At 55.0% G+C, this 20,751-nt stretch overlaps 5 protein-coding genes across 5 annotated transcripts; all 5 read left to right on the forward strand.

The window, feature by feature from the left end:
• Nucleotides 1-430: 430 nt before the first annotated feature.
• On the forward strand, nt 431-1,717 carry JKF63_03338 (uncharacterized protein; the record flags this gene model as incomplete). The annotated part of the gene is made up of 1 exon (XM_067899342.1): nt 431-1,717. The coding sequence occupies one exon, from the start codon at nt 431-433 to the stop codon at nt 1,715-1,717; it is 1,287 nt and encodes a 428-aa protein (XP_067756132.1).
• A 3,444-nt stretch (nt 1,718-5,161) lies between these two features.
• On the forward strand, nt 5,162-6,628 carry JKF63_03339 (uncharacterized protein; the record flags this gene model as incomplete). Its single annotated transcript, XM_067899343.1, has 1 exon — nt 5,162-6,628. One exon carries the CDS (start codon nt 5,162-5,164, stop codon nt 6,626-6,628), a length of 1,467 nt encoding a protein of 488 aa, XP_067756133.1.
• Nucleotides 6,629-10,098: 3,470 nt separating this feature from the next.
• On the forward strand, nt 10,099-10,758 carry JKF63_03340 (uncharacterized protein; the record flags this gene model as incomplete). The annotated part of the gene is made up of 1 exon (XM_067899344.1): nt 10,099-10,758. One exon carries the CDS (start codon nt 10,099-10,101, stop codon nt 10,756-10,758), a length of 660 nt encoding a protein of 219 aa, XP_067756134.1.
• Nucleotides 10,759-11,552: 794 nt separating this feature from the next.
• JKF63_03341 (uncharacterized protein) lies at nt 11,553-11,741 on the forward strand (the record flags this gene model as incomplete). Its single annotated transcript, XM_067899345.1, has 1 exon — nt 11,553-11,741. The coding sequence occupies one exon, from the start codon at nt 11,553-11,555 to the stop codon at nt 11,739-11,741; it is 189 nt and encodes a 62-aa protein (XP_067756135.1).
• A 6,034-nt stretch (nt 11,742-17,775) lies between these two features.
• JKF63_03342 (uncharacterized protein) lies at nt 17,776-18,417 on the forward strand (the record flags this gene model as incomplete). The annotated part of the gene is made up of 1 exon (XM_067899346.1): nt 17,776-18,417. One exon carries the CDS (start codon nt 17,776-17,778, stop codon nt 18,415-18,417), a length of 642 nt encoding a protein of 213 aa, XP_067756136.1.
• Between the last annotated feature and the right edge of the window lie 2,334 nt (nt 18,418-20,751).

Here is a 20,751-nt window from a genome sequence, read left to right on the forward strand (position 1 = left end):
TCCGCCACAAAGGCGGGCAATTGCCTGACTGTTGCTGCAGGTGCAGAGCACACATTGGCCTCAAAAGGTATCAGAGGACGGGGGCGTGCAACAGCGTAACGCTCAAAGGACTCCGTCAGCGGGCTGCTGCGGAGTCCACATGGCTGTATTTCCTGCCCTTCGCCGCGACCTGTGTCGCGGCTGCATCTGCCGCGGCGCATGCCGCGGCACGCTGCCATTCCACCTCCCCAATTTTCTGTGCCTTGCCTTGTTTTCCCCTGCGTTTTTTCTCACTTTGCAGCCGCTGACCACTAATCGCTTGCCCCTCTTCCCCCTCCTCTCGCAACACACGTGGCGCACTGGTGAAGAGACGCGACCGGACGCATTGTGCACCGAAATCACGCTTGCAGCCGCGGGTCGCTGACGCACACGCGCCCAGTGCTCTCGCGCAATGCTGCGTTGTGTGCCGCGGTGCTTTGCGCGCCGCCGGCACGGGCAGACGGCGTGGTCGCCGAACAACACAAGCAGCGGCGCTGCACCGACGAACGGAATAACAGCGCAGGAGGCACTGCAGATCGCGTACCGGCCGATGCCGCCGGCGAACACGGTGGAGTATGAGGAGGACTTCGGCCCGAGTATGATGATCCACCGAGAGTGTGTGTCGTTAAGGCAACGCACGCGCATGGCTTCGGACATCTCTGCGCTGGCCTATAGCGACGCGGAGCTGGCGCGGGCCCGCCGGCAGCTTGCGGGCGTGATGAACCGCGAGCGGCGCGGCGCGCTTGTTGGGAGTGGCGGCACAGCCGGCGACCGCGTGTTGTTCAACTCGGACGTGGACGAAACAACGAGGGAGGTGAAGAGCGCACGCTTCCTGTTCAATGAGCGGCGCATGCAGTTCTGCGACCGGTTCCAGACGTTCTTCCGCGAGCGCATTGAGCGGGAGGCTGCTGGTGGCGGGGGCGCCGAAGACCAGCAGTTCTACTTTTCGCTGATGGAGGCGTGCGCCGTGCTGCACGGGTGCGAAACGGTTGGCGCTCGCGAGGTGTACTACCGCCGCTTCCTGGGGCTGGACCTGGACACGCTGGAGATGGAGGCGGAGGCCATGCGTGCGCGCGCGGCGGATGCGGCGGAGGTGAGCGCGCAGCTAATGCGGGGGGAGGCGGGCTCTGAGGATGGGGCGCTGATGGTTGCTGCAGCTGGTGCTGCCGGCGCCCCGAGGAGCGCGACGGACGCTGCGCAGGGCATCATTGATGCTCTTCCGCCGCTGTTTCCGCTGCCCGCCGCTGCTGGGGTGGGGGAGATGTGTAGTGCTGTTGCCAGCGTGCCGTCTCCCGCCGTGCAGGAGTCGCCACAGACCGTGGTGGCCCCCGTGCACCTCGCTGAGGACGCTGCGCCGCTGTACAAGGCATATCTTGCGCATGCGCGCGGCGAGAGCCCCGTGGGCTCGTACGACGTGGCGACGCTGGGCTCGCACGCGGTGCACGCGGAGCGTCGGCGGTGGCGCTCGCTAATGGACAAGATCACTGCGGAGGACTACCACGAGCTGACTGCTGCTGAACTGGAGGACGCGGCCGTGCTGAACGGCCAGCTGCACACGGTAAAGTTTTTCGACCTGAAGGTTGGGGATACGGTGCGGGAGATGATGCACTTGCTGGAGCGAGGGACAGCGCTGAGCGCTTCCGGTGACCGCGACGCGCCAGTGGAGATGTCGCCGGCGCACCCCGAACGGCGCGTGTGAGACGGCGCTGCTGTGTGTCTGCCGCTGTTCTTCTTTATTTCTTTCTCCCACCGTGTGGCTCTTGCGGCGAGGGAGACACGCTTGCTGGGTGCTGATCTGCCGAGACGACGTGTCTGCTCTCTCCCTTCCCCTCCCCCTCGCCACCCGCGAGCGCGCACACACACACACGCACGCGCACAGGCACGCGCTGATTCCCTCTGCACACACTCTCTGTAGCCGCCTAACCGCGCAGCTACACCCACCCATGGGTACTGCAGGATGCCCTCTGATCCCTTCCTCCCCACTCCTCCCAAGATGCCTTGTGTGAATCACATTTCCAACCCCTCGCTCTCCCCCCTCCCGTCGATTTACGGCCAGGTGATGAGGGAGTCGGAGGTGGCGCGCGAGACGGCCGAGCCCGACGCCTGGGAAAGGGCGCTCTCGGGGGGGGGGCATTGCGATTCGGCAGGTCATCTGCTGCCTTCTCTACACGCTCGCGGGCGTGTTCAGGTGCCTGAAGCTTGGTGGACATGGAAGGGTGGGGGGAGGGGGGCTCGATTCTGCTCTACTAGAGAGGGTTCGTGACAGTGTGTTTGTTGCGGTCGCGCATGTTGGGGATCGGCGCGGGGAGATGTGCGTTGGGTTTTTCTCTCTACGTGCTGGCGTCGCGCGGCGCGGTGTGTTTGTATCTTGGGTAGGATATCTCGGTACCGGGGGACGTCCTTGCGGTACCACTCTGACTGAGCGCGGCGATGTACACTGCGTTTACTGTGCGCTTGTGCTGAGAGACTGGTCTTCCCAGCGGCTGTGCATTTTGCACGCTGGCTGCCGTGGATCGCGGCGGGTGGGCTGACCTCAACCTTCGCGGTGGGGAGAAGTGGGTGCGGGGAAAGAGAGGTGATGCCAGAGACGACTGCTGTCAGCCACGCTGTGAGCTTGCTCCCCGCTTCTGCTAACTACGCCCCACCTTCTCTTATTCCCCTCTCTTGCCGCCTCGGTCCTATTCGAGGGTTCCGCCGCGTGAGTGTGGGGGGGGGGTGATAGGGGGAGGGGGTCAGCAGCGGTTTCATTTGCGCTGGGATAGCGCTACGTTGCGTCTTTTCTTGTGCGTTGATGGTGTTTGGATGGCGAACTGCACCCTCCCTCCGCTGGTGCGAAGGGGGAGAGCTCACCTCCTCCGGTTGTCTCCAGCTCCCACTGTTCTGCTACTGGTGCGGTTTCTTGTCCTTTGCCCGTCTCCCTGCCTGGCTGCGATGTCTCCCAGGGCAATCCCCCTCTCGCCCCCCTTTCACTTCTCTCTCTCCCGCGTTCTGGCTGGCTTTCTTGCACGCATTGGTGACGGCGCGCGCTTTGTGTGTGTGTGTGTGTCTTTGCCGGGGCGGCGCAGGAGGGTTTGGCTGCATTCACACACCTCCCACGTGAGCGTCCACGCGCAGTTGCTGCTTCGTGCTGATAGTGGTGGTCCTGTCGATGCCCCTTTTTTTCTACCCTCGAGTCCGCCCCGCTCATCTCTGGACACCGAGTGATTGTGTGTGGGCGTGCGTGGCTGAGCGAGCGGCTGCTTCGTTTGGACGCTGTGCTGTATGAGTTACCCAAGATACGAGGCGCAGTGGGTGCGGTGGGGGGGGGGTTAGACGCGGGCTGTGCACTGTCTCCATACATCTTCTGCGCTTTACACTGGATATCTGCATGACAGGCGCCCACGCATTCCGCCCTCGCCTCTCCTCTCCCCTTCTCTTCTCTGCCCCCCCCCCCCCTCTTCCGGTGCGATCACTTGATTTCTCGCACGTGTGATGGGTGGACGTGAGTATGCGGTGCGGCCGCTTGCTCTTTTTCGGTTGCTGGTCTCCTGTTTTTGCTTCACTCTTGTCCCCCCTCCTAGACTGCGTCTCTGTTCTGTGTTTCCCTTCATGGACGACCCGGACCGTCGTATATCGTGACATACAGGGCGTCTGTGCAGACTTCGATTGACGTGCTGATTTCCCCATGAGTCGGTGTAATTTGGCGGTGCCTCTCGTGTAAGCAGACAGAAACACAAAACCACACGGGCGCGGCCACACCGCCACCCCCTGTCTAATCCCCACCTTCCGCTTGTCCCTACCTATTGAGGTGTGACGTTTCCAGCAACCAGTCCCGGTCTAGGTCCAATGGGATGACACGTCCAACGCGGAAGAACCGCCACGGTCTCGTGTGCAGTGTGGTGATCACGCGCACGTGGTCGGAGGCGGACAGCAATGCGCGCCCCTCGTTTCTCCCGTGATTTCCCTACTCGGAGCGCTGTCCGCACTGCCGCTGATAATTGCACTCGCTCTCTCGTTCGTCTCTTGACATCCTCGACTTCTTTGTATTCTCGCCTGTCGTCGAATTCCAAACTCCCCGTCCAAAGTGACGAAAGGCCCTCCTCCCCCCTCCCTCCTCCTTGGAAGCATCACTTCGGTGGCACCACTGCCCCCCTTCCTCTAACCTCCCCCACTCATGTTTTACCAGCCTCCTCCTCGAAAAACACATTCTGTATAGTGGCCTGTGCCTCCCCCCCCCCCTTCCGCACATCGCCTTGTATCTTCACGATCAGCAGCAGCAGCCCTCTCCCTTTCCTATTCTTTTGGTTGTCGCTCAGCCTTCTTTACACAGTTGCGTGGCTCGTTTTGTCTTCTCCGCCTCCCTCCTTTCACCCGCGCTTCCACGCCTAGAAAATTTTTTTTCTTTGTTTGGCTTGTGCACACACACTCTTTTGCTTTCCACTTGTTTTGCTCGGGTTGATTTGGACTGCGTATCCACGACCCCTGCATGCCTCTTCACTTTTTTTTTTGCCTGGTCTCTTCACCCGACTTGCTCCCTGTGGGACGCGCGCGCACCCCCTCCTTCTACTCCTCCTCCTGTTGTGCAGCCGCAAGGCTCTATATTCGTTGCTGATCTCCCTCCTTTGATATCAGCTCTCGTCTCTTCAATCCGCCTCTGTGCTTGTGCTGGCGTTGGGCGCTTAGCCCACCTCCTCTTTTATTTTTTCCCCCACCGAGGAGGGGCAGGGGTACCGTAGACATTTTGGGGCACGGCGGGTGCGGGCGATTAGGGAAAGCGTGGCTTATGCTGAGTTTCTTCTTATACTCTATTTTCTTTTCGTGAAGGGCACAGCCAAGGCAGGAGCGCGTGCGGGCTGTTGCGATTCTCTCGTGATCTATCTATCTTGTGTATCAGCCGCTCCTGCGAGCATCAGCATTCTTTTGTGCGCTGCCTCCGTCTCCAAGGCCACACTGCACGCGCGCGCGCCTATACGGCTACGCACAGGCGAAACGAAGCGACAGACCCGCGATACGGGGACGCTGTTTTTGTCCGTCCACGCCGCCCCATCTCCACGTCCCAGACACGCCAACCCTGACAATAGCTGCGGCGCAAGCTTTGATCCCACGCTTGCACTGCGGTTCCCTACCGACTGCTGGTGGTCCGCCGTCTTGGTCATCCAGAAGGATGTCTCGTTTTGCGATCCCGTCGGAATGGGTAAAGGATCTGGTCGCCGGTGGATCTTTAGCTGTAGGTTACACTGTCCAGCTCTCTGTGGCTTATCTTATCTGCACAGTTGTGAAGCAGTATGTGCCGAATCAGGTGGGGATAATATTGACTTACCTACCCATCTGTTTCGCTCTCACCGCACTGACACTGACGCTGTCGGTGGTGCCGTATGTGATGAACGTGCGCGTGCCGTCTTTTGTGGTGGAGATGCGTGTAACGGTTGTCACTTGGCTGCTATACAGCATTTTCGCGGTGGGAGATGCCACGCTGTTGTTGCCAGCGGTGCAGTTACCGTGGCCAATGACTTTGTTCATCTCTTGTTCCACACCCGTCATGGTGTTCGGGGGTGACTTCAAGGAGGTGCGCCTCGTGGTGAGGTTCACCGTGTACGCTATGATTGGGTATTTGACCTACGAGAGGTGCACACTGTACCCTGCGCTGAGCCCGTCGTGGGCGATGGCGCGCGCGCTTGGTGTGCACGCCCTGGACTGCGCACTGCTTGGCGTGTGGCTGTGGTACATTCCGCTATACAGGGGCAGCCCGTCCTGCACAGGGTCGCAGCGCAGCGTGCGCTTCACCGAGTTCGCACGCAAGTACCTTGTGCCCGATGTAGCGAGGTTTTTCAGCTTTCGCGTGATCGTGGATGACCCCGCCGTGCAGCTGCGGGACGACACGTCGCAGTACGTCTTCTCCTTCCATCCCCACGGCGTGTTTCCCGGCACGGCACTGTTTGCTGCGCTGACGGAGGAGTGGGCCCGCAAGGTCGGCGTCCATCCGAGGCACTATGTGTCGACGCATGTCGCGGGCAGTGCGTTCATAGTGCCGTTGCTGCGAGACCTGTTACTTGTACTCGGTGCCCAATCGGTGGGTCGGCGCTCTCTGGAAGCGAGTCTGAAGCGCGGCAACAGCGTTGTTATCGTAACGGGGGGGCGGGCGGAGATGATGCACACGCAGCTCAGTGTGCAGAGGATGACGCTGATCACGCAGCACACTGGCTTCGTACGACTAGCCATCGCGTTGCGGGTGCCACTCGTGCCACTGCTGTGCTTTGGGGAGAACAACGTGTTGGGGCTGCTCCAGTTTCCGCGCATCCAGCGCGTCTGGAGGCAGTGGGGCTTTCCCTTTTTGATGATGCCCTTTGGCCGATTTGGTCTTCCTGTGCCGTTCCGCACGCCGCTGACGCTCGTGGTGGGGCCACCGCTTGCTATTCCCGAGGGTGCGGACGAGAACAACCCGGAGGACGTGCGTCGCTTATCGGAGGCGTACTTCAAGTCGCTGAAGGAGTTGTTCTACCGCCGCCGCGCGGAGGCTGGGTACGCTGACATGGAGCTTGTGCTGCTGAACGAGGTGGAGGAGGCGCAGAGGAGCAAGCAGGCCCGCGAGGCCGCGGCTGTGGAGTCATCCAAGACGACGAAGGCTGCGTAGAGTCGTGGCTGCTGGTTGTTGTGCGCTGCTGGCCGCTGCCGCACGTGGGGTCTCCCACCTGCTCTGTAGGGCCAGATGTAGGTGTATCGTTGCTTCCTGGCGAACTGGCCGTACTCTGCCTTGTGCCCATGAGGCTCGCCGCATGCGGGTTTTCGCAGTGCCTCGCGTCGTCATGCCTGCACCCTCCCCCCCCCTCCCCCCTCGCATCTCCCCGTGTACCCATTCCCGGGGCTTCAACTGTATGTGTTTTGTACGTCATATGTGTCTATAGGTTTTTATTTATAGGCTTGTGTGGATGCATACGCATGTGTATATATATATACATATATATACGTTTTTTTCGTTTTGCAATAATGCGTATCAGCTGCCTCGTGGTGTGTGTGTGGCATGATGTGACGCCGTTTTTTCCCATTTTCAAGTCTGAAGCTGCGCAAGCAAACATACGCATGTATGCATGGAAGCCAATGAAGGTGCGGCCTTTCCTTCCGCTCCCCTCCCTACTCCCATCCTCTCTTGTTCACCGGACATGTTTATGTTCCCCGTCGTCGTTTCATATATATATTTACGTAGATATTTCAACTGAAAGAAGAAAAACAAAGATACACACACACACACACGGCCAGCCTCGCCCACCCCCCCGTGTGTTGCTGACTTTACAAGAAATGCCCTGTACTTACACAAGCGCACGCGCGCCTCTGTTCTTGACAGACGCACACCCTATAGTTTTTTTTTGCTTTTCTTTCGCTCGTTATCGTGGCTATCTTGTGCACCCCTGCTCCCTCTCCAGTGAAGCTGCAGGGGATTGTGACACACTCTCAGATAGAGGAACCGAGCATAATTCTCCTTGCACTTCAAATTTGATTGCCTACTATTCATCGTCTTGCCCCCAAAAGCAACAACAATGGCAACAAAAAAAACATAAGAAAAGATGAGCACATATGTGAGCCCATCCACAAAATATCAGAGGGAAGCAAGTAAATATCCAATAAATTATTGAGAAATGTGAAGCTCATCGGTCGAGACTCTGCATCCGCCTGTGTGTGTGTGTGTGTGTGTGTGTGTGTGTGTGGTTTGACCTCATTCCTTCAGTGTGTTCTCATGTTTTTTTTTTTTTGCTCTGTTCATTGCTGGTGTGTGGGAACCGGCGCTTCTCGCTCTCGACTCTGCTTTGTACAGAATCGAAGGCAAGCATTTTAGAAAAAAAACAGCACGGTCATATAAGTTGATAGTCGAAGGCCACAGTGAATAAAAAGGTCCGGTCTTTTGGACAGTGCACTCGGGCTTATCTGTGGTGCATGTGTCTACCTGACGGTCGCTGGCCATGTGCGTTGGTCATTTTTTGGGGCTTGATCGATTTCGGGTGAGATGCCGCAAACAACACCATCACGCCTTTCATGTCACATGACGAAGGCGGGCTATGACGGAGTGATGTATATTATGCCTCACCCGAGTCTGGGCCCTCTCTCGGTTTATACCCACTCACAAAGCAAACGCATCCGTCACCTTTTTGATCTCTCCCCTCCACACGAATCTTCGCCACATACACACACACACACACACGCACGCACACACACGCACACTCACTCTCTTTTTTTAAATCACTGTACGGTGTCACGTTTGTAATTTTTATTGTCTGTAGCCTGAATCTTGACACCCACCTCTACTCCGCCTAAGAGTCTCGACTCCCCTCCCCCCCTTTTCCCCCTGAGTGAATAAGTGTGCGTGTTCGACGGTGCTTGCTCGCGTGAACCTCATTCTTTCCTTTTTTATATCCTTCGGTTGTGTGTGCTACCGGCGGGGGTGGTGAAAGGAAAAATCACCACTACAACAAAAATACACTGACCCTACTCTTTTTTTTTTGGGGGATCACCGATATAATAACAGGTCTGTAGTCTCTCCCCCTTTTTTTCCAAACTACTTACTTGTTGTGTTGTTATTGTGTGGGTTTTTGTTTTTCACGGATCGCTCTAAAAAAAAGGGTCAAACAGGGCAAATTGGACACCGCCGCCACCACCACCACCACCACAACAACACGAACACGCGCGGAGGGGCACGGAATAAAAAGGGAAAAAAACTTAAGTCTTTTCCTCGATCACTAACAGGGGAAACACCCCAACCCCCTTCTTTTTGCCTCCTCCTCGCTTTCTCTGTTTTCTCGTGCTTCGCTGTAGCCATCTTCCTTTGGGGAGTCACCTCATAACCCTTCCTGCTCCTTCCACGTTACACGCACACTTTGACGATGTTTCCTGGCATGCAGGGCCCTCAGGCACTGCCGGATCAACAGGCGTACCCAATGTTCTGGCGTAATCTGAACCGCTTCCTCGCCATAACCACGGCCACCGTAGCCGTCGCTGTTGCCGTGCGGTACTGCGAGCAGCGTACGCACTCCATGCTGATTTCAAATCTCTGAGAAAAATTTAAACATGCCTCACAGCATTGGGGCGTCCTCGCTAATGCAGAGGCGGTGACAGGTCGTGCCTCTCTTTACAGGACGGCGCCCTTGCACTTGTAGTGGAGGACAACGCAGTGTCGCTCTTCTGATCTACTTGTGCCCCCCCGGCTTTTTTGTTGTTGTGTGGTCTCTGGGTTTGTTTTTTAAAAGTTGTTTCCGTTTTTTTCCCGAGTTGTAGTTGTGGTGATGGAACTTTTTTTTGTCGCGGTGTGTGTAAGTGCGTATGCTTGTGTCTGCGGAACTCCCGTCGCGTATGCACGGCGTGGTCTCCTCTTCTTTCCTCCACTTCCCTCTTGCACTTTGTGCGGGTTGTGTGTCCGTGGTCCCCTCTCCCGACAAGATGAAAAACTGACGCGTCGTCTGGGCCGTTTGCAACAGAAACGGTCTGTCTGTCCACACTGCGGCAAATTGCTCAATAAGAGGGTGTAGTGGATTCCACTTCTAGGACACACGCCAGCACAGTCGTGCAGACCACTCGCACACGAGGTGCCGCCGAGTCTCCCCTGTCTGCGCGAGACTCCTGCGCCATAAAGCACTTCGTATCTGCCGCGCGAGTTGTACTCACGCTGAGGCGAACGGGGAGGAGGTGAAACATGCAGAGGAGCGAAATACAAATAAAATTGGTGTATGTCGTGTTGTTGGGGGCATGGTGCTTGTGTGCGTCCGGTAGGAAACAGAGATGCGCTCTGCTCCCCCCCCCCCAACCTGTGTACTCCCGCGGCGTGTCGTCCCGGCATCGCGGCACCCCCTTTTCTTCTCTTTGTGGTCATGGTGCTTGCGTGTCCTCGCCGCCACTCTCATGGTTCTATGCTGTGCTGCGTGCTTTGTTGTTGTTGCGCCTTCCATCCTCTCGCTTCCCTCTGATTTTTTTTTGTTAAACCGTCGCTCTTGTGGGTTGAGTGTACGGGTGCCCGCACGTCACAGCACTACTTGCGGGGTCGGTGGGTCGGTGGGTGGAGGGAAAAAAAATACGACTTGTTTTACATTCGCGGGCTTTCCGACCAGCTCTCCATCCACTATGGATGCGGCTGTCTGTTCTTCTGGGGTTCACCTAGACAAGTTTGGGCTTTTGTCGACTGAGAGTGAAGCGGCCAGCCCAGCCTCGTCGTCCTCGGCACCGTTGGGGGCGCCACTTTTCTTCTCTCTAACGTTCCACTTTAACTGCCCTCATGACGGGCCGGAATTCGGGGGGTCCGTCGCCGCTTTGGGAGTCGCCGTCGACTTTGTAGCGGATGTAGCATCAGAGAAAAAGACAGTCACGTTGTTGCCACTCACTCCTTTGAGTGGCCCACAGGCGCGCTCAGGTTCTGCCACGGCTAACGACGCATTTTTGACAGCTGCTGCGACAGACACATCACCTCACCACTCCAATGGTCTAGCAGGCCCTTCACTGGGCGAGGCTGCAGACGGCGCACCGGGAACTGTGTATTGCCTGACAGTGCGTTTGAGAAACTTGGGTGCGCTGAGTGGGATCGAATTGAAGCACCTGCTGCAGGTAAGCGTGATGCGAGTCAGGTTGGCGCACTTGGGCACCAGCGAGGGCGCCACAGCCGGTTACTCGAGCGATTCCCGCACAGAAGAGAGGTTGCTGGCACTGTGGAACATCATTTGGCAGGTGCGGCGTCACCCGCAAAATGAAAAAGAACTGATCCGCACAGTACTGAGCCCTCTCACGTAGCGGGGCAAACGGCGGATGGCCTTTTCCCCACTGTCTGCGTGATTGTATACCGGGGGGGTGTGTGTGCATCAGATGCGCTAGTGGTTTTCTGTATTGTCGGAAAGAGGGGAGGTGTATGTGCGTGTGTGTTATTAATTGTCCTGCGCTCACCACTTTTGTGGATGTTCACGACGACACATAAGAACAACAACAAGAAAGCAAGAAAAAGAAACATGTGGAGAGGAGGCGGTTGATGCAAATCTGAATGAGACACACACACGCTCAGTTTGCTCACGTTTTTCTCCTCCCCCTTTTTTTTTGCCACTACCGTGCCCACATTTTGACGACCTTCCCGCGCCCCATCCCTTGTTGGTGCCCATCGCTAGAATGCTTCCAAACGAGGTCGTCACCTTCGATACTCAGATCACCCGGCTACAAACTGCCGCTCACTCCTCTTGTCCCGCCATGATATCCTCCGTGATTTTTATTATCATTTTCTTTTCTCTCTCTCTCTCTCTGTGTGTGCACCATCTCGTAATTGATATCACACACGGCTTTCCCTTTATCGTCTGTGGTGGTGGCAACGCCTGTTGTACTCCCGCTGGTCTCAACTCTATTCTTCACCTCGCCTTGTTTTTTTTTCGTTGGAAAAAAAACATGCATAACGCCCATGGAAGTAGTGCATCAGCCCTATCGCATACACCAATCTTTTTAAACGCCATCTCATCTTGCTGACAATCGCCATACCCACCCCCTCCACACACACCCCTCTCTCTCTTTCTCTTCTACAGACAAACAGAAGTACTGCAGCATCGATGTTTCTCGGCGGCTTCGTCCCGCGCCGTTTTGCGCAATTCAACCGCGATCCGTGGTGGATGTTCTTCATCTTCTCGCTCGGTGTCTGGATTGGCGAGTACCCCGCTATGCAGATCAAGTACAACGCCCGCGACTTGATTCTAGACCCCCACCGCTACGTTTGGTCGCACCTCGATGACCACCACTAAAGCAGTCGAGCCATCCTCGATCCAGCTCACTCTCCCCTCCCTCCCTCCCTCCCCCCTGATCTCCCTTTCGAGACCCTCTCGCACCTCCTCCCCTTCCTCCCGCGAACGAGACCCCCGCCATCGCAACTCGGCTGTGTGGAAGGAGAGCGAAAAAGGTGATGGAATGTGGCGATGTGGTTGGGGGGGTGTGTGCGCGAAGAGAGAAGCGTGATGGATGAGGATCTCACACGTGTACGGTTCCGAGTGGCGGTTGGAGTGTTCTGTGTCTCCATCACTCAGACTTGTCCCCATGATAGCAGTAGTTAGTAGTTCCTCTTGTCACTACACATGTATTCGTAAGGGAATAAAAAGAAAAGAAAAAAACAAGGACAATAAAGTAATTCGAAAAGCGGCGATTAACCGAAAAAGAAAGGGTCGCCTCTCTGTGTGTGTGTGTGTGTGTGTGCCATCGACATTTTTGGCATACCAGCATCAACTGTGAGCAGACGGGAGTAAGCGGAGGGGGGGGGAGAGGAGAGGAGAGGAGGAGGCACACAAGGCCCGAACAAACCTCTCGGCAATTAGTTTCACTGCACCGCCTGGCCGTCTCTGGTCAGGCTATCTGCATTTTTTCTCTTTGCACTTGTCTGATGGAGACGAGAGAGAGAGAGGGAGAGAGCGGAACGCACATAGACGCAGAGTGGCACACGGTGACGTGAATGCCTGCTCAAATATATCCCCACTCTTCTGTTTTTTTTTTTTCCGCATGGAGACTCTCTACGATGTCACGGGTGAAAACTGGGTACGTGTGGCGTGGATGGTGGGAAGAGGGGTGCCACGTACATTCTACCCTTCCCCTCCCCTTCCCTTGACCCGCAAACACATGTGCATGCACCGTTTAAAAATGTTTTTTTTTTTTTAAATGACACACCGCTGCCCCAGTTGGTATCCAGTGCCACAGTGGGGGCTGTGATCCATCCGCCTCCCTTCCCCTCTTCGACTCGCTCTTCCCACCGCACCGGGTATGTGTTTCCCCCCTTTTTTGTTCCCCCGCCCCTCTTCCTCTCTCCCCCTCTCCCCCTTGTGTTGCGACATGACCTTTCCCTCCCCTCCCCGTTGTCCTGTCTGGCTCCTCTACGCCATATCATCCTTCCCGACTACTCTGATTCACAATTGTCATCACAACGACAATCATACACACCTCCCTCGCACACGCGCGCGTACTTGGCGCATGTAACCACCGCCTCTATTCCCTTTACCTGGTGCGCCACTGCATCTTTACACACGGCCCACTTCCTAGATCTGTCTCAGCGATCCTGTTACGTGCTTCCATTTCTTTTTTTTCCCACCAATTTTTCCCTCCCCCCCAAAAAACGCACACTTCCCGGTATTTCATCCACCCCCCCCCCTCTCCCCGTCCTCGTCGTCGTCGTTTCTCTTTCTCTCAACCCCATCACAAAAGACACCGCCTCCGCCGTCTCCAAAGAAACGATATGGCCGTTTCCCCGTCTGCTGCTGTCAAGAAAGCCGCCGCCGAGAAGGTCGGCGTGAAGAAAACGGCACACCAGCCCCCTGCCAAGAAGAAGGCCTCGCCCAATAAGCCTGCCAATAAGCCTGCCAATAAGCCTGCCGCGAAGAAGCCGACACACAAGCCCACTGCCAAGAAGGCCTCGACCAAGCAAGCTGCGAAAAAGTAACGCGCGAGTGCAGTGTCCGACACACCGTCATCTTTTTAGAGATAGTTTCCATGACTATTGTTGCTGCTGGTGGCTGAGGTTGCCTTTCTTTCTCCCGCTCCCTACCTGTCTACGGCGCACCGAGGAGATTGATGATGGCTTCTGAGCACAGGATTCTCATACGCGTACGTCCAAGACGCTGATGTCTGCTGCATTCTGCCTTCAGTACTCATATCCCCCCCCCCCCTCCCTCCCTCCCCCTCCCCTCCCCCTCTTCTATGAGGCGTGCCCATCTTGTATTTCCGTTGTGGTTTGTATTTTACATCTTGTACCTTCCGTCTTTATAAATTTTCGGTCCGGTGTTTTTTTTTTTGTCTCTGTGTGCCCGTCACGGGCGACATTCTCTTGCGCGTGTACGTGTGCGTTTTAGCGCAACTCTTCTGATTTCTACGAGCTGCGAAATATTTTTCTCTCATTTACTTTTTTTTTTTCACACGCCCCACTCCACCCTTTCTCTTGTTCTCGATCTTTACGAATGCGTAGATGCGTGTTGGGGCTGACGTTGCTTTGCCGTGCGCCCCCCCCCCCTCCCCCCACCCTCCCTCGCTCCCTCCCTCGTTACACATTATCTATGGATATCCGTGTTTTTATACCCCGCCCCCCCCCCTCCCCTCTCTCACTCCATTTTTTCTTGATTTTGGTCTAATATGCCTCCGTGGCATGTGTGCCTTTGTGACCCTTCCCTGTGTTTGGCTTCGCCGCCTCCATTGTCATCGGACATTAATATTTGTCTTTGAGCACACCCCATACCCCCTCTCCGAAATCCACGCAGACACAGAGAGAGAGAGAGGGGGGAGGGAGTTGGGTATACATATATATGTGCGCATATACATATTTATATAGATGCATGTGTATGCGAGTGAGTATACACACCGAGTTGAGGATAAAACAAGCAAACGAAAAACGGAGAAAAACGGAGAAAACGGTGGCCGCAAAGAAAAAAATAATTGAGCGTGTGCGTGCAGCGATAAGTGTCACGTCGAATGAAGCACCGCATTTCGATTGTACTCTTGCCAGCCTTCCTCCCCCCCCCCTCCCCCACACACCCTGCATCTCTTTCCTGTCCATCACACGTTTTTATCACGCCCCCTTTTTTTGATCGTCGTCCCTAACGTGGTTGCCTTCGCTGCGGAGACCCTCGATGCATCTCTTTTTTCCTTTTTCTTTTCGATGTGTTTCCTTTTATGCTTTTTTTTGCTTGTATTGTTTTTTTCAGATCTCATTCATCCCCGTCTACCTCTTCAGTGTAGATCTCCCACCCCGCCCTTTTTGGCCCCTGTTTTGTTTTTTGATTTTTTCTTCACCTAGGTGGTGCCTGAACGCCTCGACCCCCCCCGCCCCTTCCCCGAGACGAAGGGGAAAAATCTGAAAGCAGCACACATTGAAAGGTGAATGCAAAAAAAGACAAAACAAAGAGCACGCAACGCCACGAATAAAGACGCGAGTGAAAGCGACGGCAGCGCGCGCGCGCTATAGGGGCGGGTGTGTATGGGCGGTGTTTTGTGCTTGTACAACTGCCTTCTTTTTTTTTCTCCCCCCTCTCCCTCCTTTCCATGTGGGGAGGTGTCCTTTGTTTTTTTTTCTCTATTTTCTCCGTCAACATCTCTCCTGTGAGAGGGCCTGCAAACGGCGCCTTCTTTTCTCACCTTGAGGATTCTCGTGGTGCCTCCGGGCCTACGCTCATTGTCCTCTCTCCCCCCCTCTTCGGAGACGGGGTATGCGCGTGTGTTTGGCCAACTAGTGGCGTGTTGTGTGTGTGTGTGTGTGCATCAACCGAACTGTCGCCCACGTCTTTGCTGCTCCCCGACTATGTAGACGCAAGATAATACGAGCAAGATAAAACATTTGAAAAATGCAAGCAACGAAAGATTATACCGGAAGAAAAAATCCAAGAGGTGATCCGGCAGCCTCTCTGCGTGTGTGTGCTATTGACTTCCCCCTCCCCGCCTCAGGGGGCCGTTCGTAGTGGTTGTGTTCACGTGCTCAGGGGAGCAGCCCTGCGCGCCTCCAGGTTCTCCGACAAAAAAGCACTTAGTCTGGATAGAGATGCACATGTGCGTAAAACAAAGGGTGGCTGAATTGGAGTCACTTGTTGGCGTTTGCTCTTCTGGTATCGGGGCACTGTGTGGATTACTCTCTCTGCTTCCAGGTTCTTGCTCAAACGTGGCTGAGCGCTGGTGTGGCGAGGCATAATGACCTTCCCCCCTCCCGCCATCTTGCCTTCCTCGTATCTGGCGATCATGGATAAGTTAGACGTTCACACCTAAACACGATGAAATGGCCGTTTGGAGCACCGCATGCCTCCCCCCGACTTTTCGCTCTCCCCTTCTCCCTCTTCCTCTTCAAGTCCATACTACTACAAGTTTGTCTCATCATTCGCTCTCTCGCGACAGAAGTTTCTGTAGAGGCATAGCACCCCTCCTTCGTTCTCCCTCCCCCCCCCCCATAACCACCTCTGACGTGATTCCACTGGTCAGCCAAAAGCGACCAGAAAACAAAATTCTGTAAGAGGCTCACAGATATCCTTTCTTTCACCCCACCCCACCCCCCTCTCCTCTCTGCACACGGATATACACCTGAATGTTTACGGCCACGTTTGCTCATCCACAGCGCAAAGACACGACACAAGGAAACCACTGCATAGACAGAAGGGGAGCGGCCATCCGGAGTTTTTGCGCATCCTCTGCGCTTCCCCCCCCTCCCTCCTCCTCTTCTCCCCCTAATCTTCTGTTCTATCCCCACTTTCTAATCACACCTCGAACTCCCCTTCCACCCTGCGACTTCATCTTCACGGCGGAAGGGAAAACAAAGTTAGCTAAGGGCAAAACGGGGGCCTACGCGGGCTCAGCAAACGCTTCTTGAAGAGACAAGCAAAAAAAGGGGGAATCGTTTTATAATTCTGCACGTTGGAAGTGCAGTATCGCGCAGTTTAACACAACGCAGCCACATTAACGTATTGTCAGTCAAAGCGACCCCCTGTGTTCCGGAGTCGCTGCTCCTCACCGCCAATCTTCTCAAGCCTTTTTTTTTTTTTACGGAGCAGTTTTGAGGACTCACAGATACACTCGCCTACAGTCACCCCCCCCCCACCACACACACACACACACACCTAAACTCGTTCCAACGCAGTTTATCTCGGCAAAGCAACTTCCCTCGTTGATTTTTTTTCTTTGGTAACGCAAGGGATTTGCTGCCGTGCCGTACGCGACCATCTCAGGTGAGGTGTTTCTCTTCTTTCCTCGTGGCATCCGCTCTTCTGCTTCCTCTATATACCTCTGTCTGTGCCTCCCTCTCTGTGTTTTGTCGTCTTGCGTGATCATCGTATTGCTTTGTTTTTTTTGTAGCCGTTTTATCTTCTACATTCTATTGTTAATCCCCCCCCTTTCCCCCTTTTATCGGGTTTCCTCTCTTTTTCTGTGTGTGCTAAGGTTGTCTCTGGTCTGTGTGTGTGTGTGTGTGCGTGCTCTCTTTTAGGCGTCATTTCTTTGTGTATTCCATCACTTGCCTCCCCATCCACGCCTCTTTGCTGCTCGCCCCCCCCCCCCACCCCTCCCTCCCCTCTCTTCCCCCTTTATTTACTCACTTTAAGTGTGGGTGCTCCAAATTTAGGGGAAGTTTGGAACAGCGGTGCTGAAACGTGTGGGCCTCTTTTTTGGCGCTCGTGGGTGTTAGTGCTCAGTGTTGTCGCAAACCGTTTTTTTTTTTCAGGTTCTTTACTTTGCTCCCCCCCCCACTCCCCTCTTTTCTTGCACAGTTACCCCGACTGTGTTCTCTTTTCTATTCTTGGACGGTGGTGTGCCGCTTCCTCTTTCGCCGTAGCCGACACACTTGTGTGCACTTGCCCTCCTCTCGAACACTCACGTGCGAGCACGTTTCTCTCTCAGCCTACCAATTTGTCTTTTTTTTTTGCGTTCACTTCTTCATTTTTGTGTGTGTGCCTCTCTCTTGATTATCTTCCCGTGTATCGCTAGTGTGTGTGTGTGTGTGTGTGTGTTTGGTGCGCTGGCGCAAGGCTTGTGTCACTGCCTGCCGCCGCCCCCTCCCCCCCCCCTATCGAGCTGGTCCACTTTCGAGTGTTTGGTCTGATCCCCCTTCCTGTCCGTGCTGGCAGCTGCGCTTGCTAAACCCAGTTTCTGTATGACTGATTCTGCTGTTGGACGTTGCAGCACGCAATTTCAAGGACTTGATTGACGTCGACCCCTCGTGTCTTTGGAGAGACTTCCCTACCACCACCACCACCCACCCACTCCTCCTCCGTTCGATACTTCGTTTCCCTCCCTCGCGACCCACGCCGTTTTTTTTTTTCAACGCACTGTGGCATGACAGCCCCATCTTCTCTTCATCCGAAGGAAATGACAAATCTTCACAAGCTGCAGCGTCCCTGGACGCTTTGGTACGATAGCCCGTCAACGTATAATACAGAAAACTGGGAGATGTCCCTGGTGCCAATCATGACAGTCCACTCTGTGGAAGAGTTTTTCCTCATGCTACGGTACATGAAGCCCTTACACGCGTTGCGCACCTCCTCCCAGTACCATTTTTTTCAGGAAGGGGTGAAGCCAATGTGGGAGGATCCCGCCAACAAAAAGGGAGGCAAGCTCTGGGTGAACCTGGACATCAAAAATGTCAATTGTCGAAGCAGCAACAACAACAGTGGCGCCGCTGCAGCCGACGGCGGGGCGACGGAATCTAAGACGGACCTTGATAAGGCGTGGGAAAATGTACTGATGGCCACAGTAGGCGAGTACCTTGAATGCTGGGATAAGAAGAGCGCGTCGGCGGATCCGTTTGTCACAGGCATTGTCATGTCAAAGCGCAAGTATCACAACCGCCTCGCCGTATGGGTAAGCGATGCATCCGCTACGGAGAAGATCGAAGCGCTCAAGAAGACACTAACAAAGGAGGCAAGCCTGCCACCGATTGCATCGATTGTTTTCACAAAGCATGGCGATACTTCATAGCAGCGTGTCTTTGTTCCCGTACCTTTCTTCACTTTTTTTCTGTCGTTCTGTTTAGTGTGTGTGTGTGTGTGTGTGTATTGATATTGTTTGCTGTAGTGGGTGTTCGCCTATTGTTTGAGTGTTTGATTAAAAAAAGAAAAAAGTTGGGTTATCTTGAGTGTTTCCTTTGACTTTTTTGGTGAGGCTTTTTGTCAACTTGTTGTCTTGTCGTTGATAATGTCGCCCCCCCCCCCCTTATGCGTTGATGCTGACGCCTACCTTTCCCGTTCTGTGATGGCTCATGCCCGAGTCTATGTGAAACAACGAAAGTTTAGAGATTTCTATCGTCGTGTGCATCCTTGACGGTGTCATACCAAGGGGGGCTTCTCACACCACTACAGTCCATCTACAGAAGTGTACAAAGCGGCAGTAGTGCCTCCACTTGGCCTCTTCGCTTCCTTCTCACCGACCCCTTCGCAGCTATCCCTCTCCTCTCCTCTCTTCCCCCCCCCTCCCCCCTCCCCCTCCCCCGCGTACTTCTCTCTCTTTTCCCCACATTTCTTCTCTCTTGTAACCAACAGAAAAAGACGTCTCGCGTATGCGTGAGTGCTTCAGTGCGCCTATAGTGGGAGACCTCCTGCTTTCCCTGTCGCGGTCAACTCCCGTAATCTTGGCGTGCCACATGCTGGCTTCAGATACGTCATGACGACAGGACATCTCCAGCTATCTGCTGGTGCAAGTGATTCTGTAACCTTCTGGGAGACAAGCTCCAGCCACAACAGTTTGGCCTCCGTCCTCGATCCCCCTTCCACCAATCAGCTCTCTGGGTAAGTCCGCCTCTTCTCCTACAAGGGAGCTCAGAACCCGCTTATGTTCTACTACAGGGGGGCCAGGGCTTATTGGACTCCACGTTCACACGTCTAACGCGGTTTGTCACAGCACTGAGGGTTGTTTCGTGTCGCCCCGGCACCTCAGTCAGTGGATGAACGAGCGCATAGGCGATGACCATCGCAGTCGATGGGTCGTCATTCGCAGAATGAAATTCAAGACAGGCAAAAGGCCACCTGCGTGGGTGCCTCCCTCCGTCTCCCTTCCCCTCCCCGATGGTCCGGGCTGATGCGGCACGGATTCCGGTCACGTGGCAAGAGCACTGCACGAGTTGCACCAATGGAGCCCTCCAGGCATCGATGCGGCAAGCTCCCACACCACACTATCCAATACAGGGTGTCGGTGGCGACTAGGGGGAGGGGGGGAGAAGCATGGCATACCGATCAAGCACAGAGTCTGAGAGGGCGCTAGCGTGAGGATGATCAACTGGTTGCCCAAGCTTATTTAGTATTGTCATGGAACACTTCCTGTCAATTGAACGTCCGCCACGACTGGTTCTGCTGCCCAGCAAGTGCCAGAGGACCGCCTGCTAGGATCAAGCCCTGCAGACCAGCTAAGCTGTTCTGGGGGCCGACTGCGCAGTAGGTGTTTTCGAGAAGGGAATGTAGAGGCAAGGAGTGGCTTAAGGGCGCATGCCCTGATCCTACGGCAGATGGCAGCTTGTGCGGTACGTCGGAGACATGGCCGAGATGCAGCAGAGGCAAGTGAGCTGCTGTTGTTTGCGTTGACATTCCAACTGCTTGGTGGTGGTGAGGGTGATCACTCTGAACAGGGAAAGGAAAGAAAAAGATGACCTCATTTGTAACAGAGGAGGAGGGGGGGGGAAGGGCGTGGGGCAGGTACGTGTGGCGCTATATATGAAGCGTCAGGAGCAGATGGAGGAGGACGACGCCGAAAACATTTTTGTTTTTGTTGAGCAACACTTGCGAAGATCTGGCAAGTGGTCAAGTTATGCTCGGCTGCGATTATTTACTCAGAGAGAGAGAGACCAGAGGTAGGTTGGTCGTCCTGTTTTTCTTTCTTACCTCGGTGGAAAAGAAGAAGTGATCATGAAGTTGTCGGCGTCAAGTCCGCATTCCTTCCAAGAGGGGGGCTTACTAGTATGTAGGGGAGGTGCATGCATGCGCGCCTTCCCCCACCGTTTCTTTCCCAAGCTCGACTCATTGTGCGTCTGGTAGTCATGATTGTGGGACGTCTGAGACACCCTCCCCCCAAACACACACACACACACACACACACACGCACGCACGTTATCTCTGGCGTTCCCCGCGATAGAGCGAAAGTGACGAAGTAGGGTGTGGGAAGAGGAGTCGAAGACGTCACAGAAAAAAAAAACACAGCAAAACACATACAGAAATGTCGATGGAGGAGTTAAGCTGGAAAAGCGGCTTCTCTCTCTCTCTCGATGTGTGTGTGTGTGTGTGCTGACTTTCCCTTCCCACCATCTTCCCCTCCTCTCCTCCCTCC

This window comes from Porcisia hertigi, chromosome 27 (assembly GCF_017918235.1).
Source record: "Porcisia hertigi strain C119 chromosome 27, whole genome shotgun sequence".
NCBI classification, from domain to species: Eukaryota; Euglenozoa; class Kinetoplastea; order Trypanosomatida; family Trypanosomatidae; genus Porcisia; species Porcisia hertigi.